A 20,782-nucleotide genomic window follows, 5' to 3' on the forward strand; every position below is an offset into this window, starting at 1 on the left:
TATACTTCACACTGTGAACTTTTGCACATTCTTGATCAAACTGTGCAGCTCTCTCATTTTAAAAACAGATATATTGTACTTATTTTTTATAATATTTTCATGTTTTTATTGTAGATTTTTCTATTTATGTTTCTTGACTTTTGCAGTACTTGCTTTTTATTTTTTATTTCCTCTTACTATGTTTATTGTTATGCACCAAAATACCAAGGCAAATTCCTTGTATGTGAAAACCTACTTGGCAATAAACCTGGTTATGATTTTGATAACTGATCGCTGTCAGTGCTTACCACGGTGACCAATAAATTGTGTTTCCTGTGACTGCTTCACAATAAAAGCCACCCTGTGTTTTGCCAGTTGCGTGCTTTTAATATGAAGCAGCAGCAGCAAGAAGTGTTGGATATATAAAACAATAACACTGGATTACATGCTGCATCGTTTCCTGTGAATCCCTCATGTGAGAAGGCAATTATAATCCAGGGCAGTGAAACATACAGTAAAAAAATGCCAACCATAAATAGTATCAAATATGGGGGTTGATTTCATGAAAATCTTAAGGATTATAACTTTAACAAAGCTCATTCTTGGAATATTTTCCATCCTCTGTGGTAGAGGCACACCCAGCTTCAGGAATGGTGGGCCCCATTGTTAGAAGGCCTGCACTGTATTACATTACGCCGTTTATTTGCCTAGTGGCTGCTCTCTGACCCACGGGGCAGCCGCTGTGCCGACAGATGAACGGCCTCTCTCTGTCACACCTGGTCACAATATGTCAGTTCAGTGCCTATAGATCCTATACACCACACAACGCGGCACATGTAGGAAAACAGAGAAAGAAAGGTATCCTTTTTTGCAGACTGTCATGAGAAATGTGGAAAAGTGCAAACACCCAGAGCATCAACTGCCCAAGTCTGCCATCCGCGATCTGCTCTCCTCATTCGGACAAAGACATGAAATACAAGCACATTAGATGAGTAGTGAGATAATGGTGACCTCAGAAATAAAGTACTTATTTTTCCACCTCAAGAGAATGAAATTATGGATACAGTGATGAATGTTGCCTCTTCTGTTATCCATTAATAACCAAACAAGTCGGGTGTGAAATTGCCCTCACAACCGGCTCTGTGTGGCCGCTTTACTTTCAAGTGATCTTCTTTATTGTTCAGATATTGAGCTAATAGCTTTAAATTGATTTCAATTCAAACAAATTAAATGTGTTGATACCAAGCAAATTTTAAATGCTTTATGTGGGGACACAGCGTCTGACCATAAAAAACACCTGCTTCCTGTCATCAATTAGTTCCAGGTCTCTGCTGTGATATTAGAGGTGCTGCGTGTGGCATTTTTATATGAACCTATCATTACCACATTATTTCTCATTATGAACATTAGTGTAATTACTGTAAATCAACCAGGCTACCGCTGAGATGACTGGCAGCCTCTATCAGCCTCTTCTCTGCATTATACATCGAATGCCACAGGCGCTACGTTCACATACACTGAGGGAATCTGCTTATTCTCATATTTTGGCAGTAACCTGATTTTGGAAACATACGAAAACAGGAAAACCTGGTGTCCTTGGATTGATTTACAACACAAAACTGTTCTGACTGCCCTCACAAACAGTGTAAAATTGACGTGAATGCTTTTAATGTGAAGCAGCAGTAGTAGGAAATGTTCAGTGTGCATTAGCAGTAACTAAATACAGCACTGACACAGAGAGAAAAGAGAGTGAACAGTAAACAGTGAGGCTGATATCAGTGAGATAGAATTAAAAGCAGTAATGCTGGATTACATGTTGCATCGTATCCAGTGAATCCCTCTTGTGTGTGAAGGCAATTTGAATCCAGTGCGGGAATGGCGGACTCCGCCATTAACAATGAATACTACTTTAATCAAAGCCAGATTGAATTTGGCAGCACTCAGTTATGGGACTATGGGACCATAAGTTCCAAACACACGCTTACAGTTTCAGTTTGATTTATTCACTAAAATCTCTCTAAACAAAGTCCCATTACTGTCAAGTTGCCAAAATCCAGATAAGAAAAGATAGCAGCTGATAAAAATGTTGATATGCTCATCTAATTAAATGATTAATTATTACAATGTACTCATACTGTAGCAATAAGCTTTACGAGCAGCACTGAGCGCTTACGAACTTTCTTTGCCCCAGGTTTTGCCTCACAGGATACTTACAGGCTACTGCCCTACCCTCTGATTTGTCGAGGTATTCACTAAATTTTTTTTTTAACATGAGTCATAATATGGTCATAGTCATAGAAGAACAGAGCTCTTTTCAGTAAGCATGCAAATACAATATTTATCTATAATTAAGTATCAATGTAAACTAGATGGGATTGTAGAGTTAGTGCATTACAGTAACATTAAATACATTTACCTAACATGTATAATTATTTATTAGAACATAAATGTGGAAAGCATGATAACCAATTTCATAATAATATATTATTTGCTAGATTGTTTTAAATAAATAAATAAACATAGAGAATAACGTTTACTTTTGTGATGGTGAAAAGAAGCAAAACATTTTGGAAGGTAGTTGCAGCCTAATGCACACTCTTCTCAAAAGAGTGAAAAATCACCACAGTGCATTAGCAGATCACGGAACAATGTGTTGAAATAATTCAGCGTGGCTCTTGCCTGGTGTTTTTTGTGGCTACTTTGTTGGGAGCCATTGAAATTATTTTCTTTCAGACCAGCATGTTTTTTTTTTCAATATGTGCGCTAAGAGGATACATTTCTACATAAAACAGACAACCACACTACATCTGTCTGAGATGTAATAACCACTGGAATTTATTTATCTACAACGCCCTTGTTGGAAAATTGCTGCCTTATATCTCATCTTTGCTGCTCTGGCTCATACTTCACATTCTCCTGTGGCTAATTTCAGATGTTTCAGGAAAAGACTACTGTTACAGCAGCAGTCTTAAGAAATAATCTGCAAAATCGCTTATAAATGAAACAAAACTTATTACCTTGTTAATCTGTTATTCTGTTCTATAAATGACTTGATCGTGTTATTCTTCTTGATCTTGATATTTCTGTTATTCCACAGTAACTGTTAACAGGGCGTTGCGTGAAAGAGCATGTATGCTCAGCCAACGTACCTTGCATAAATAAAGGTTAAAAATAAACTATTCCAAATCCAGCAAAATGCACACAATAAGACTTATCTTCCCCCGTTTTAAAGAGAGAGGCTGGGGTTACTCTATATTTTTCTTAATGTGAACAAATGCTGAATTGAACAAAACCAACAATGTTAGTCATCTCTCAATACTTTCTGACTTGCTGGCCCTGTCTGTGGCACTCAGGTGACACTGGTTCCTACTGAAGACGCTATTCTGTAAAAACAAGTCAAAAATCTAGTTTCACTTTTTAAAAAAGGGTAAATCATTTCCTAAAACAGCTGGGCACTTTAGTTTTTAGCACAAGTAACTCACACAGGAGCAAATAATGCATTTGTTGGGGACTATTTTCAGCTGCAGATTAATACACATTTGTTGCTCCAGTGAGTATTTCCAGCAGCAGAACATGTCTGTGTTCTTGGTAATGAAAGAACACGTCAGCCAGTGCAACGGTGTGGCTCACTGATGTGTTAAGATATATCAGGCTTTGAATTTACAGACAATACTTGTTAGTAGGATCAATTCTCTAATTGTTGGTTTTGGTCTTTTGATGGGATTTGTTGGCAATAAGAAAAATATAGACTATCACCAGACTTATCCTTTAAATCCATGCATAAATTGGAGAGGCTGATTACACACAGATAACAGGCAAACTGCTCTTTCTGGTTGTTGCACCTGTTTTTGATAAACACATTAAAGTCGTAGGTGAAAATAAGGGTCTGAAATGAAATGCAAAAGTTCCAGCAAATCTGTTCCTTTAAGTTTTTAGCAAAGGCAGATGGTAGAACATGCTAAAAGTAGCTCCCTTAATGCAATCATCATAAACTTGATAAGCAGATTCACACTTGTGTTATTCAGTGATTCGTCCACTGTAGATCAATCTGTTCACATAACACAACATGAGGAGGAAATCATGCCACAGAATCCACTGAAATCCACTAAATGACTGCAAGCAGTTGGCATCAACTGTATTACAAGCCACATGTCAACCTCTGCCAGCGTTCGACTGGCCGACCCTGGAGGTGATGAAGCCCAGCTGAGGCAGCGTGGCGGAGGGAGTCAAACACACGGCACATTAAACAGGAATCAAACAGCAGCCTGTGCTGCTTTTTCTGATCCAAGTACGTGAACAGAATGTCAGGCACTTAGATGCAAAATTATTGCATCTGCCACACAGCAATATATATGATTTTTTGCCACAAAGTACCCACCACATCTCAGTATATGTATCCTTTACCATACACTACAGGCTGATGCTTTAACCTACCTTTCATCACCATTGAAAATATTATATACATAATATTTCAAAATTATTTGTCTACCTGTACAGTGATCCCATAGCATGTGTAAGATTAAATGAGTATTACACAAACTGGTTCTCAACTTCATCACGGGTGAAACAAGGTGATGCTTTGTCTCCCACGTTGTTTGCAATTTATATAAATTATTTGACTAACTAAATTAAAGCTTTAAATTGTGGGATAATGGGTGAAAGGGCAATTATGAATATTCTTTTGTATGCAGATGACATTGTTTTACTATCACCATCTGAAGAAAAACTGCAACAAATCCTCTCCAATACTAATCAATGGTGTAAAAATGGAGACTGTTTATTAATAAATGGAAAATTGAAATAATTCACTTTAGGAATTCCTTTTCTACCCATAGTACCAGTTTAAAGTTGGATCATGTAAGCTGAAGCTTACATGAAGCTGTACGCAGATTTATATAAATATCTAGGATTCAATATTGACAAACACATTAATTTCATAAAAGCTATTAAGGATCTTGCTGCTGAATCAGCAGGTAGAGCTTTGGAAGCTTGTGTGTGTTATGTGCTTGATTATTCTGCTTAATCATTCTCCTGGGGTCCGGGGCCTTAGAAATATGTCTGTGTGTGAATCAGTACAAACAGTGCTATAAGATATTTTCTGGGTTTGCAATAACGTTAGCTATAGTGGGGGACATGTGGATGGGAACCCTGTGAGGCTTGATTGAAGGTGTGTATAGCTCAGTTACTTGATATGGAAGAAAGCAGGCAGACAAGAAAGATATTTATATGGGATAAATAAGTTATTTGCTCTTGGTCAAGAGATGTGTGCACATTGTTCTATAATGGGTTTGGTGAGGCATTTTTTAATAACGAAAAGCTCATTTGTTTCTTCAGAGAATCTGTGTTTGCTCAGTATAAAGAGCAGTGGGCTGATGATATATGAACTAAACCAAAACTACGTACATTTAGGATGATAAAATATGAATACTAAGAATTATGTTGTATATAATTTATCTAGAAAGCAAAGATCCTTATGTGCCCAGCTGAGATCTGGTATCTTACCACTTACTGTTGAAACTGGAGGGTTTGTCAGTCTAGAAAAAGAAAAGCAGATTTGTTCAATGTGCAGTTTGACTGATATAGAAAATGTATTCCATTTTGTTTTCTATCTCCCTTTTTACTGGGAACCGCGCACTGCTTTGTTGAGTAAAATAAAAACAAATAGATTTTCTAAATATGGATGCCTTCTCAGAAAGGCTGAGTTGGTTGTTTTTCTCTTCCTATGTGTAAAGAACAAAAACTCAAAAAAGTTGTTAATTACAGCTAGCTCAGAATCATTAGTTTGGACAACAGAAATCTGTAGAATGATAAATTGACAAGATGCTATCATGATCTAAATTTGATCCAGCTGAAAGAAACAATAATATTGAATTATCACCCAGCCTTGTTTAGTTCAGTCATTGCAAACTCATGCTGTACAGCCACACTTTTTTAAAACCCACAGAACTTGGGTTTTCTTGGGCTGCAGCGCTCCGCACAAAACAGCAGACAGACAAGGTTTAAGGCTAGTTAGCCAACACAGTGGAACATTTGGCTGCTTAAGAGCCGGATATTTCCTCAGGAGCTGTTGCAGACCAAATCAGAGATATAAAGAGAGTGAATATTGGACTTACATTCACAAATACGATACAAATACGACTCCAAATGAATGTTAATGTTACTTTGTATTAGCTAGGCGTGTAATTAGGCAACTGTTTGCTAACAAGTTTGCCATATCAACTGAAAAGGTGATGTCAGTGTTGTGTTCACAACTTTTTTAAGCTTGGCCAAAAATCAGTTATTGCAGGTTTAAAGAGGATATCTACTGTTGTCACTTCTCATGCTAACTAACCAGCTCTTATTGTATTTATTCCAAACACACAATACATATAAATGCATCGTCTCTTGTGCACAGTTTATACTTTGAGACTGTGAGATGGCAAGGACAGCATGCTGAATTACTACTGTGACAAAGGAACTGGTGATGGTTTTTACAAGAAAAGACTACAAAGTCTTACTTTAATCGATGATGCATAGTGAATTGCTGGTTTATAATGTGCTACGGGGTCGAAACAAACATCCATCCAGGACAAATGTGCACGGACACAAATACGCAGCCACACAGTGCAGATGTCTGGGGGGGACAGGATGATTTAATATGTGACTGTGGAGAGCATGAGGACGGGGTGGAGGTAGTGAGGTGTCAGAGTTAAAGGTGGAGCCCTTCCTTTCAAGTTGAGGTTAAAAGCCTCTGAGGCGGTGACCTTAGATTTAAAGTTCCCCGGGTGTGACTCATAAACAGGTGTTAGAACATCTGTAATAGAACAGATTGCATGTGGGGGGGGATGTGGAGAAGGGTGAGGGGACAGTAGAAAAGCAGTGGGTTGGACTAAGACCACCATGACAGCCCACAGGGACAGGGAGTGTGCATTCCTTCCCAATAATGGGGCTATTTGGCAAATAGTTATGGAAATAAGTTCTTGAGCAGATCAGTTTTAATGTGCATAACAACAATGCTGCATTTATAATGTGCTTTATGCTGAATTTAGAGGTTTTATATTTAGTGGTGTTCATCAAACAGCGTCTCAGAGCAATAACTAGCCTTAAGTTGCTAATATTTTAGGTCAATATTTAATATCTTTAAATTGGACTATTTTAATGCAGTTTTAAGTTTAGTAGGACTCACAAATATTTATAGAATTCAATCTTCAGCAGGGAAGAAAAGGTTCAAAAACTGCATTTAAAAAGATCATTATGGGTCTCTTAAACTCTATATTCCAAGTACAGATTATTAATAAAATTCTGCTACGCTAATAGCTCTGTTAGCAGCTCCTTGTACTGAGAGATGCAGGTTGTCACAGGTTTTAGGCTACATTAAATGACAGTGGCTGCTATTTAATTTTTTACCAAAAAGAATATCAGTCTAAACCTGTTTCCAGGTGACGATATCCTGTGCTGCTAGATACTAAATAGTATTAAAATTCATTCAAGTCCTTGATCTCCTTATGTGCACAGTAGGGGTGTAACAGTAACTACAAACTACAATACAAAAAAGTTAAAATATGCAAGGTGGAGCTGAAAAATAGACTGAAATATTAACTGAATCAAATCAGTTGTGACTTCCAAATGGTAATATGGTATGTTTGCATACATCAAATACCAGAGGAAGCAATTAAATGTCATCCAGTAACACTGTGGACGGTCAGAGGTCTTAACAGCTGCTTGAAAATACTAAAATAGTTTCTACTCCAGGAATGTAATCTAATAGTGATTTTGTTTGAAGATGCTTGTGGCCGACTGAGAATGTAACTGCATCCAAGTTCATCAAAATTAAAACTTCTCTTCTCCAGTATTCACCAGGGTGGTAACCAAAGTTCAGACATTTGCAGTTTACATTCTCATCGAGGCATTTTCATTCTTCTTTAGTATTAGGTAGATATATATGCCTTGTTCTTTTATGTAAAACACTCTGCATTTTATACAAATTTTTTAATAGTTTTGAAACTTTGAAATTGTTTGTGCATTTTCTGGCTACAGTAAAAGTCATGAAAAGAAACTGGAATCAGAATAGTATATTGAACTGTAAAACCATATATAATGTGGTGGAATATAACTGAGTTAATTTACTCTAATACTGTACTTAAAAACAAATGTTAGGTACTTGCACTTGCCATGTTATGTTAATTTATACTTCTACTCCTCTAAATGTTGTTAACACTAGTTTTGTAAATTTGAATGTAACATTTTTAATTGTAGCAGAGTGTTTTTATAGTGTGGTACGTCTACTTTAATGCAAGTAAATGACCTGAATGCTTCTTCCACCACTGCGACAGGCCATTCACATCTGACGCTGAAGACCATGTTTGAACAGAGACAGGGGTTCTTAACCTAATATACGACTACTAAACATCTTTTTCCTCATTGTATGCCTAAGGAGTGATAAATTAGACCTTTTGTGTTAGTTTGGTTTCTCTCCAACTTGGTTAAAATTCTCCAAAACTCACATTGTGTATTGTAAACTGCTGGTAAAAGTGCACTCACTCAGTTCCGCGATGCTGCCCACCCGGGTTGCGAGCAGCGACTGTTCCAGTGTGCGGAGCTCAGCCTGGGTGTATCCCTGACACTCACTGCCCCTCCCTGAGCGCTGCTGGTCCCGGTGCAGGTTCAAACTCTCTGGCAGGCTCAGCACACCTGCAGGCAGCACAGAGAGCAGGGGCAAAAGGTCAAAAACAAGAAAGATTTATGTATCCTCTCTGGGTGAGAATTACCAAACGTTTTCATCTGCAGGACATTAAAGCTTCTCACTTTTTGCTGATGTCAAATTAATTACCAGCTCTGTGTAATAGAGGAATGAAAACTGTAAAAAAAAAAAAAAAGTCTACAAGAGCAGGGGAACACACAAATCAGCACTTTCAGTTAAATATTCAAAACAGAGTTGGTAAGCTGGATGAAAAAAACCCACATTCATTTCACATGCAGCAGCGAGAGAGCAAACATTTGTTTAGATGATTAAACATGGAGACAAAGTCGCAGGTTAATAGCATACTGTACATCAGCTGGTATCACGAATATAAACGCAGTCTGAACGATTTAATGAATGGGATGTTGACTTATTTAGTCTCCGGTGATGTGTAGCAGTTCTTTTACACAAAGGTTTTTTTTTTAACATTAAAACATGACTGACATGACTCGAAGTGCAGAATTTTAGCAGAATCGCTTATCATGTTTGAAATAAATTGTCTAAAGTGAATTTTGAGCCCTCTTCTAGTTTGATAACACTCCTTTTGGCTTCACGCCCAACTTTTAGTTCATAGCTTGAACTCTAATTGAGCCAATTAGGCTGCGAGCCACATTTGTTACTTCAAAGTGCGACCGTGACCATAAACAGTGTTGGGATGTGAATTTTTCTTTTGCATCTTGTTGTGATCACAGGTGTGTTCTGTGTTTTTTCCCCCCCTGCAAACAAGGTGCAGCAGATAACGTTGGCTCGAGAGGATTCATCCATTTAGGTGCTGGTACTGCAGCCAGGCTTTGTTTAGCTGCAGAGAATGGCTTGTGACAGATGGGATATTGAGTTTTTTGCTACAGGAGAATGGAAATAAACACCCTGCAGAGTGATAATCCTAATGACACGGCGCAGGGGAATACGCCATTTCTCAACAAACAGTAATTACAAACATGGAGGAACTTAGTCAATTTGTCTGTGTGTGATGCCAGCACACAAGACAAAAGACCCACGCAGCGGACACAGTGCAGCAGGCTCAGGAGTCTCATTCTGTAAGAGTTTTCCCTCCTTGGAAAGGAAGGCAGGGACTCCAGCTCCAGATTCCTCCCACCATGTCCTCTTCCCACAGTGTCCAGCCCAAGAATTCCAGTATTCCCCAGTCAGAGTCCCACTCCCTCTTCTTCCCACAGAACTTTCCGGGGAGGTCAGCTTTATTTGGAGCATCCAAATAATGATAAGAACAGCTTTTTCAATTACTGTTTAACCCCTGACGAGCGCTGATGGAACAGCTGGTGTTATTAGGGTGTATCTCAAATGGAATTCCTCAAGTGAAATTTGTGACGTTGAAACAAAATTGATGTTTTTTGGCATTTCTATGTTTCAAAGACAATAAAACTGACAGTTTTATAGACATCTAACCACCATTTCAACAGCATGTAAAGGACTATTTTAAGGTGTAGTTTGGAGCTACTTCACACTGAAATATAGTAATTTAAATGCTCTTGTATCTGTTGTTATCTGTACCCAAGACATCTAAAAAATGAACATTCACCCATATTTAGCCCAGTTAACCAGTTAATCTTGACAACTACATGTATTTTGACCTGCAAATCACTAAATCAGTGATTACGTGAGTTTCTAAATTGAGGATATTTTGCCATTAAGTCACCTCTTTAAGCAGGTAGGTTGGCTGTTTTAAACTGATTTTGGATTGGGTTTTAAATTAGGATTTGGTTTAACTTGGTTAAGTTGTCAAAGGTCTAGGTGAGAGTTAAGGGTCAGTATGCTTCAAAGAAAGTTGTCGACAGTCAGGGGTTGCAGCGTTTTATAGAAGAGGCGTCCTGCCTCACCTGAAACATAATATTAGGCTTATAAAGCGTCAGGAAAAATGAGCAGAGGTGCTACATCACACAGCAAAAGTCAATGATTGAGGCAATGGTACAAATTATCATCGAATAACTACACGATCAGTCTGATTCAGCTAAGCATGCGACTAATTGATAAATCACATTGTTCGTTCACTTAACAGTAATTAATCGGGGGGGCTACATTGATACAGAACCACAGATCCGTCTCAAATTCTGCATGAAATTTGGAAATAAATCAACACAGCTGTCAAAAACAGATCTTTCCAAATAACTCTTCCTGTCTACACTCCTGTGCCTCTAGTGTAAGTGTGTGTGTGTGTGTGTGTGTGTGTGTGTGTGTGTGTGTGCGTGCGTGCGCGTGTTCGTGTTGGCTAACCTTCACCAATCAATTTCCTTGGGGAAACCCTGACCATCGAGGGGGGCTGCGTCACGCCCACTTCATTAATCACCCATTACTTTAATCACTTTTTGCATGTACAACCGAATGCAGCAGGCTTGCGAGGAGAGACAGAGACAAGAGACAGATTTATTGAGGAGAGATCAGGACGGCAGTGGGATACACAGCAGAGGAGGCTATGACACTTTTGTCTTTAGACACGTTGTACGAACTAGTTCATTTCAAGCATAGTAGACCTGCATTAACAGATTTTTGGTTGTTTGGGGACAGTGGAAACAAGCTGTAAACACATCTGACATTTTAGCACCTTTTAAGTTGATGTTGTTGGCAAGTAGTTGCTTATTACACATCCAGCATAGACAGAGCAACATTTGCATTCTTTTGATGTTGTTGGACATCTCATGAATGTGAACATGAAGTTGCCCCCCACCAACTCCTGAGGGAACTATCCAATGTCTTCACTAGCTAGTTTCTAATTTGTCTATGTGCCTTTTGGTTCTGGGCAGGTAGCGTACTGTGGGTCTTTGGAGCTTTTTGCTGAAAACAGCTGTCTGCTGCGTCTGTAAACAATGCTGTTGAGAGCAGTGAGAGTGGACCAAAACTGTAAAGTTGCAGACCATAAAACCAAAACAATGATTAAAAAACACATAAAAAAGACTCTGTAGATATGAGGGGAACTGCAGAGTCAAGTGATGATTCTCTGTGGGTTTGTAATTAAGAGCGACACATACATGTAGCCATTCAAGTCAATGTTAATGTAAATAAACAAAATATCGATTATAGCAGCTTTAAGTTTATAATTACATGAGGAGACTGATTAAATCCATTCCATGAATATGATCAAGGCTAAATTGGGACTAATGCATGTTTTTCTAAACAAAAGGTCAGGGATCAAGAGGGACTCAGGCATTTTTTTATAAAAGACAAACTGTGAAACTGCAAAGTAAACAACATATCCGCGTTTCCCTGCTGCAATATGCTCAATGCTGCAAATGTCTAGGGAAAAGCAAAGCCCGAAAAAGTAAAAGTAAAGTTAGAATTCTGAAAGACGACTTCAGAATGCCTGATGGAAAACAGAAAAGCAGGAATTCCTCAAAAAGGAAGCTGTCAGTCCTTCTCCACCTCCTGTCTCAGAGTGAAGCAGAGAAATCTCTTCAGCGTCCTCTAATCACCAAAACCATATTGGCTTCCTCTGCTGGAGATTTTGCACTTGTGTGTTTTTTGGGGGGGGTAAACAGGTTTGAATAACTCACAGTGCTCTCTGTAATCAAGGCCTCCCATCTTCGCTGTCACCCTAACTTCCCAATATCCCCCAACTATGTTTTAGTTTTTTTCCCCACTGCCCTAACTATTCTTTTAATATAATCCTGGTGTGCCAGGGAGCCCTTTGCTGAATTATTCATCCCGTCAGATCAAAACATATAAACAAGTCTGCAGCTCTCTCTTTCCCCACCTCCTACTTCCTCTACATGTTATCTCTCACTAACACTTGGCTTCTCTGGAAAGAAAAAAAAATTTGATCCAAGGTGCTGTTTGTGTAATAAACATCAGAGGTGAGTAAGAAGTCAGTCTGGCCCCCGTGGAGACTAGGAAAAAGGAAGAGGCGGGGATGGAGGGAAGAGGGGATGCTGACACAAACGTCTGATTATAAAATCACAAGCAACATGAGACATGAGGCGTTACAGGCGTGTTTTATAACCTCATATTTCTGCATCACTTCAACCACATCTGTCTGTGACCTCTGAGGCAATTGGATGAGCTCAGCAGTATATATACGTATACTTGAGAAACAGTCTAATCCCAGATAAACAGATATGACCTGCATTTTCTATTCTGGGGTTCCCTTCATCTCTATTGCTGTCGGGCAGATGAAGACGGAGACTGGGTCACGGGGACAAGACTACTTTAAAGCTCCAAGCTGTGTACCGAATTCCCCTGAGTCGACTCCGCAGAAATACTGCTGCTCATGCAAGTCGCCATAAATAATATGGAGAATATTGAGCTGTACAGGCATATACACACAACAGCTGTCGGTATGCGAATAGATCATTTGAGAAAAAGGTTTGGAAAATTAATTTTGCAGAGAAGCAGAGGAACAAACAAGGCAAAAAAAATAAAATCACATGGCCAAGAACAAAGCAATTAATATAACTCTCACAGCTTGAAACTGTGGAACAAACAAGCTATTCTTTGATATTATCCAGCTTTAAAGCCTACAGTGGCTGCCCTGTTTATGAAGCGACTTCTCAGCCAGGTTTTTGATGTTTACATGAGTCTGATGAGCTGAAAATGGTCCGAGAAGAAGTGACACATATATGGCTTCTTTTTAGTGTTATTGTTTTAGAGCTATTAAGGGTGTACTGTAACAACACAGTTCCAGGTAAGTTTTTTAATTAGTCTGTCTTAGCCGTAACACACAGAGTTGGTCGTTTGTTGCAAATGTCCACAAATGTATGTACACATAGTCTACTTTTATCTTATCCTCCTCTGTTTGAGTGTAAACTGCTCAACAAAAGATAAATTATTAGAAGATAGTTGTGATACAAGAGTCGATGGTACAAACATGTCTTTTGAATAACTGACCATTAGCAAACTGACAACTTTATTTATCCTCTTTAACAAATCTGAATTAAATGATCTACAGTCCTGAGAATAAAATGCCAGAGGGGAGTAAAAAGCCCAGTACAGAGAAAATAGAAAGAAGCTCAGAGAGCTATCGTGACCTACTAGCCTGGCTAGCGTGTTAGCACGCCAGCTACAGTAGTTCACCAACTAGCCCTGCGAGTAATCACTATGTCGACAAGCTGGCCCCATTAATGGCCCAGCTGAAAAAAAGCTTCTCAGTGCTGTGCTGATCCCACTTTGCACTGCTTACTTACACATTTAACGGACAGATAAGAGACTGGTATCGATCCTCTCATCTCATTCTCTGCAAGAAAGCGAATAAGCGTACTTCCCAAAATGTTGAACTATTCTTTTAACAGCAATAAAAAGTTAATAAGAACAACAGCATTTAGCAAAAATAAGATTTAGAGATGAAAATCAGAACACTGTAAAAATGTATTATATATATATATACACACACACATACAGTATGAGCACTGCTTAGTATGATATTGTTGCCCTTTCCACAAGGCAAACTGAAATCTCAAAACAATCAGCTCTAAAATTTCAGAACAAATTCAGCAGTCCCGCTGTGAGATGGTCTGTCAGATAAGTTCAGGACCGAAGGCTGCAAACCGTCTAACAAATCATTACACAGTGTTTACTGAACCTTGATGTAGGTGAATGTAAGCTTGACCTGCCATATTTGTCCTTTCTATCAATTAACAAGCTTATAATCTTGTATATTCAGAGTATCAACTTTTCAGGAGCTCAAGAAACAAGCCATGTTTTCAGCCTCATGACAGAAACGTTCCCAGAGGGTTTTGAAAACATTTCTTGCAACAGAGACGCTTGTGATCTTTCAGATGAAATGAAAACAAGACAATCAGCTGCACAGGCCCTAATAGCCTGACAGCACTTAATCTCATAAATCGCAAGTGTTTTCCAGATCCACCAAACCACAGAGGGAGATGAATCCAGTTTCACAGGTGACAGTACAATATGTTTTGTACAGGGCTTTGAGGAAAACATTGCTGGTTTAATGGCACACCTTGACATTTTGGATTTGAGCTATTTCTACACCAGTCACTTGTTGCCAGAAACATGAGGTGAAAAACATTTCTATATTTGTGCATTACTCAAAGAAATAGTCTTGTTATCCTTGTTAGGTTTTCTCACCGTGCCAGTGACAATGCATCATGCCTCTCTGTGCCTCTGCTGCTGACTACTGAAGTTTGAGCACAAAATGCTCGCTTATATTATGTAACCTTTTTACATGTTCTTCTATTTTGTAAAAGTAAGGTCATCACTGATATTACTTGTGCATATGTGTAGGGCTGCAACTAATGCTTATTTTTTATCCGCCGATTATTTTCTCCATTAATAATTTGGTCTTCAAACTTTCAGAAAAAAAGTGAAAAAGGGCAATCATGAATTTCCTAAAAGCCACGGTGACATCTTTGTCAGACCCACAAAACCTAAAGATACTCAATTTTACTGTCACGTGAGACAGAAAAGGCAGAAATTCTGATAATTGGGAAGCTGGAACCAGTGAATTTTTTGGCTTTTTTGCTTGAAAAGTGGAAAATCTTAATTCATTTTTAATCTTCTGTCGATTTACTAATCAATTAATCGCTTCAGCTCTACATATAGCTCTTAGCTATTAATTATGTGGTTTTACATGTGTGTGTGTGTGTGTGTGTGTGTGTGTGTGTGTGTGTAATTAATAGCTCATTATGCAGACTTTCCTGTCTCTTGCATGAGAAGAGCACCATTTAAAAAACCTCTTTTCAGAACAGAAATGGGAGACGGGATTGTCTGGACTGTTAGAGATCAAGCCCAGGGCATAATGGGATTCATGATCAATGCCATCCCTTTATATGATAGACAGCCAATCCCTTCTGAATGGCTTTACCACTCAAGAGCAAAGAAAGCTCAATTCCTTAATGCCCGACCTTTGAACAGAGAGAGACTCTCTCTGCCAAAAAAAAAACAACCACTTTTGAGAAAATGACAACTAAAGTATCACCATGATGACTGGATGACATTTTGATTTGAAGCCACATGTACCGACCCTCTGCTGCACTTAATGACAAGTCAAGGTCAGTTAGGTCACTTTGAAGCTACGAACCATAAGCTCCATCATGTGCAGGTATTGCAGCACCGTTCTTGCCCCGACCACATGGCTCAGCTCCCTTATTTTCTGCAGGAATATCCAATTGATTTTCTGCAGCGAGAAAGTGGCGCTCTCCTCTTGTCAGTGAGGAAACTCTGCCGGAATATTAACAGGTAGTTGCCATGGCAACAGGCGACTTCTGCCTAACAGCGTGGTGATTGCCTGAGCTTGAAAAAGCATTTTTTGTCTTTCTCTCTTTTTTTTATTTTTTACTGTAAGGAAAGCACAAGAAAACTCAGCAGCTCTGTGAGTTTTGAGCCCCAGAGCCACATCCACATGGCTGACCAGCCATATACCAAAAAGCATCTCATCATCGGGGGATGATTCAGTTGGGTAATTGCTGCAACTAGTATACCAGAGAGACATTTATTCTCTCATCAATAATGAATGAATGTACTTGGGACTCAGACCACATTAGCAGTGAAATGGCCAAAATGATTAAACGGCCGACCCAACTGGCTAACTGCAAATGTCAGCCGTAGATCCATGACCCAGCTGTTGGTAGAAGCCCACAGCAGTAAAAGAAAGAACAGGGAAACTGCTTTGAGTGGACAACGTGAACAAAACTAGATTCAATACAGTCCCATTGTGCATTTATGACAATGGTGTGAAGGTCTAATTAGTTATAAATGTTTTAAATGTGGCCTAAGCTTTGTGGCTCCCAAGCTGACCAGCAGCTTTCACCTCTTCTGTAAAGAATAATGAACCACGTGGCTCGCTGACGTCAGCAACAGAACCAGCTATACTGTCTCACAATCAAATATACACTTCAAAAGGGTTCACCATATGGTAACAATAATTCATTGTGTGAAAACCTATTTGCATGTTAAAGGAGGATTTAAAAAGTTGGGTGCCAAGTTTTTTGCAGTACACTTTGGTGAAGTTTGAAAGCATGCAGAGAAAGAGCAATGAACTGATTCACCTGTGACACACTGAATAATATTTGGTAGCTGCATGCTGACTCTTACGTTCACCTTGGGGGGAAGTTATTATCGTTACTCCCCACTCCCTGCTGTGCTGAACTTGGTGTTTCTTGTGGGGAGTGACAAGGTCAGAGTCTAGACGCCCAATAAGCTGTGCATATTTTAGATCCATCCCAAATGGTGATGTGTTTTTTAACTTGTGTGAAGAGAATATAAAAGTTATTTATTTCGTGCAAACAAGATCCATATGTTGTGGTTCTCTGCCATGCAGATGCACACAGCCACCTCAAAATGGAGAGAACTTAAATAGTTGTTGTTGTCATACAATGCAATTCTTGCCACTCTAGCACTACAGCATTGGACTGTCCTCAGCAGGAATCATCTGCTCTGTATATTTGAACAGAAAATAAGCTTAGCCGATGCAAACTCTATGATCATGGAAGATGCATAGATTTAGATGAATTTAAATGATTAAACGCAAAAAGAAAATTACCATAAAAGTGAAAAAAAAGAACCAAGAGTCCAATTAGCTGAGCTGAATCAGGCCACAGATGGCAACAACTTCACAGAAGACAGAGTACATGTATACATAACGCAATGTACCTTTTGAAAGAAGAAAGAACACAAACTTCCTCTAACAAATTAAATGTTGAATTCATAAGCGATAAAACACACCCTTGCTCAACTCAATACACTCTGGGTTTTGCTGCCACAGACTTACATGGTCTGGTAAGACCAAGTAGCTTATGGCGGCTAATGTCAACAAACTTTAGATAGATGCTGTGTAAGTTAATGAGTAAGTTTGCTGACTTTCTCTTCTACTTGTGCTCCTGATGATGTTGATGATGTTTTCAAAGGCAACTGACTAATAAGAATCTTGGGAAATTAAGGCAAATTCAATGTGTCATTATCCTGTAATTGCCACTTGTGCTCCCCAGAGGCTGTAGTTCAGCAAACTTACGTAGCCTCCCTTTAAAACCCTTTGGTGTGTAATGAGTGTACTGACAGCTCATGGAAAATCACTTGGCTGGATGTCACCAAAAGAAGCAGTTACCTGAAAGTCATTGGGGTTGTAGAAGCATTAAACTTGTGCACACTTATAAATAACTCCCCTTACATACATAACTTGTGTGGACAAGGTAATAATTTGTGCCCACAAGATAATATCTTATTCCCACAAGATAAAAAACAATCTTTTGAGACTTCAGGGGCTTCATAACAGAACCAATCTGGAGCCGTAAATAATTTCACTAGTTGAGTAAAATAAATAATAAATAAACACACATTTTTAGCTATCTAGCATTAGAGTAAAGCCAGTTATAACGGTATAAGGTAAGCGAAAGAGGAAGCGAATGGGGCCAAGCAATCTGATACTAATCCATAAAAACAGGTTAATAGTTACCACAAAAAACTTTTAAAATTCCTAATACTTGCACATACTGCAGCCATCTAGATCAAAGTTAGCTAGCCTTCCATGATCCTGAATGTCCTGGTCACAAATGACATATACAAGCTAAAGGACCTTTAAACGAATGAATTATAGCCAAAGGTTGTTCTTTGCCATTCATTAGTTCAGTCTTTACCTGCTCTGCTTCCCAGTAATGTCTGTCTATGTAAAACTCTAGTCTACACATGGTGACAGCCCTGCAGTAATCACTGACGAGCACCAACTACATCATGGATAATAGCTCAGTTTGGTGTGGACGCCATATTCTGACATTGCCCTTATAAACATTTATTTCACTGGCTTTCAGAACTGGGTGTCTGCCTGTTCGCTCTGCAGACAGACAACACACAAAGGGTCTGAGAGAGTACTACTATTATCTGTCTCACACAGTGTGAGAGCAGCTCTTAATGGAAGTCCTTGCATTCTCGCACCTCAAAGGGGTGCCATGGAGGTCCTACAGTTATTATACAGAGCTCATTGAAGATCAAAGCTGAATATAAATCTGCTGCCTCACATTCAAAACATTTAAGCAGCACGAGATTTGACTTAAGTCTACAGTACATAAGAATTAGGGAAGAGATGCAGCAAAGAATACTACTCCAATCCCCAAAACCCACCACTACAAAGAGACTGGAAGTGTTGAAATGCTTCATTAACACATCAAAATTTCAACTTGTCCAATACCTCAGTTTATGACAAGATAATATTACCTCTAAACCTCTCATTATTCCGACTTGGGAGTGTTCACACATTATTCCAAATGGTTAGCCCAACTGCTAGCCTTATCGTCACACGTCGTCGTTACATATTTGTAGCAAAGCAAAACCAAATACAAACACCTTTCTAATCTAACTGAATCCAGTTGAATTCATTTCCTTCCTCATAAAACATGTGCAAAGATGACTTTTTGAGTCTTTAAAAGGTACAGCGTGTAGGATTTAGTGGCATCCAGTGTTTGCAACCATTTGAATACCGCTCGGATCATCCTCCCGTTCCAAGACTGAGAAACTACGGTCCTATCTAGAGCCAGTGATTGGTTTGACACCCAACAAGCTGTGCATATTTTATATTCACATAATAATCCATTCCATGTTTCATTACATGCTGACTGAACTGTAGTTCTTTTCGGCAAGTGGGATATATCGTAGCTGTAGCTGCTCTGACATGGAAATACAACTAGGACGTTGGCGTAAATGGTTTTCCAAACTCGGTCTTTATGATATGACATGAACGCCAGATAAGATATTCTAAAATGCATACAGTACAGAGAATAAAGCAAAGTTGCCCCTCCATTTTTAACCAAGCAGTTTTGTTTTCTTTTGTGTAATAAGCATTTTAGCCTCATGGGGCTGCTAGCGTGGCGTTATAATTGTAGGCTTGTTTAATCTTCAGTTGCTGCTCACTGACCAGAACATTTCTCCATCCGTTCATTAGCATTCAAATGACCGAAAACTCCCCCTCTCCTCCAGTGCAATATCTTCTAACAAACTGGGCCCTCACATCCTCATAAATAAATTACAACAAACAAATGTATCCGGCCAAGTAATGGAAACACATGCAGATGTGTTTACTTGGAATGTTTTTACAGCGTATGCTCATCCACTGCTTCTCACTAACATTAAAACTTTGCTTTCCTTCCTCTGATTCTCTCTGCACGTTTGCAACATATTTGCATATTCTGAGATGCATCACTGCAGACTTTTTCTCAGTTTGTGTGTGTGTGTGTGTGTGTGTGTGTGTGTGTGTGTGTGTGAGTGAGTGTGTGAATTCACTGAAAATTCTCCAACTGAATATGAAATTTGCTTCAAACTGGCTTTTTATTAGCAATATATTTTGATATTTCTCATAAATATCAGAATTTCATTAGAACAAAGGTGAACTTCATATCCCATCCTAAATGTAAAAGTAGGCAACTTTATTTTTAACAAAGTACTATCAGCCAAATGTACTTAAAGTATCAAAAGTAAAAGTACTCATTCTACAGAAAAATGGCCCCTGTGACTGATATATTATTATATATGATATTTGATTGTTAATACTGATCATCAGTATGTAAGCACCATTTTACTGTTGTAGATGCTCGAGGTGGAGCTAGTTTTAACTCTCTTTGTAAACTCTTAAGTGTTGTGCAGTGGTTCCCATTTTAGGGGTCAGCTCTCTCCAAAGGAGGTTTTTAACTGGAACAACTTTGTATTTTATAAGTTTATTATGTTTTTCATGTAAAATCCTAATCTGGAAAGTAACTATAGCTGTCAGATAAATGCAGTTGAGTAAAAAGTACAACATTTTCCTCTGAAATGTAGGGGAGTAGAAGTAGAAAGTAGCGTAAAATGGAAATACTCAAATAAAGTATAAGTACCTCAAAATTGTAATTAAGTACAGTACTTGAGTAAATGTACTTTCCACCACTGGAATACATGGAATCTGTAAAACCTGACTTGTTAGCTGTTGTGAAAATGATGAACTTTGCAAATGAATGCACCCTAATACCAACTGACATATGGCATATAGTACTGAAGTTCCTTTGATAACTTTGATCTCTAAACTTTCAAACACAAAATATTAATTTGCCTCACTTGTAGCCCTACAGTACATAAATGACCACAGCAATTACCGATCACAAGAGACATATTTTCTTCAGGGCGAAAGGTGTTGCACCAGATGGCCTTCCAAACAACTTTCTG

The 20,782-nt window shown here is 38.7% G+C and overlaps 1 protein-coding gene across 4 annotated transcripts in view; it reads right to left on the reverse strand.

Annotated features, from left to right (window-relative positions):
* btbd11a (BTB (POZ) domain containing 11a) overlaps positions 1-20,782 on the reverse strand; it is a 176,546-nt gene that overhangs the window by 51,168 nt on the left and 104,596 nt on the right. For all 4 annotated transcript variants that reach the window (XM_044186720.1, XM_044186719.1, XM_044186717.1 and 1 more), the window contains one exon: positions 8,500-8,649. In XM_044186720.1, coding sequence (XP_044042655.1) covers positions 8,500-8,649 — 150 coding nt within the window. The remainder of the gene's footprint in view (positions 1-8,499; positions 8,650-20,782) is intronic.

Source organism: Siniperca chuatsi, linkage group LG23 (assembly GCF_020085105.1).
Source record: "Siniperca chuatsi isolate FFG_IHB_CAS linkage group LG23, ASM2008510v1, whole genome shotgun sequence".
Taxonomy (NCBI): domain Eukaryota; kingdom Metazoa; phylum Chordata; class Actinopteri; order Centrarchiformes; family Sinipercidae; genus Siniperca; species Siniperca chuatsi.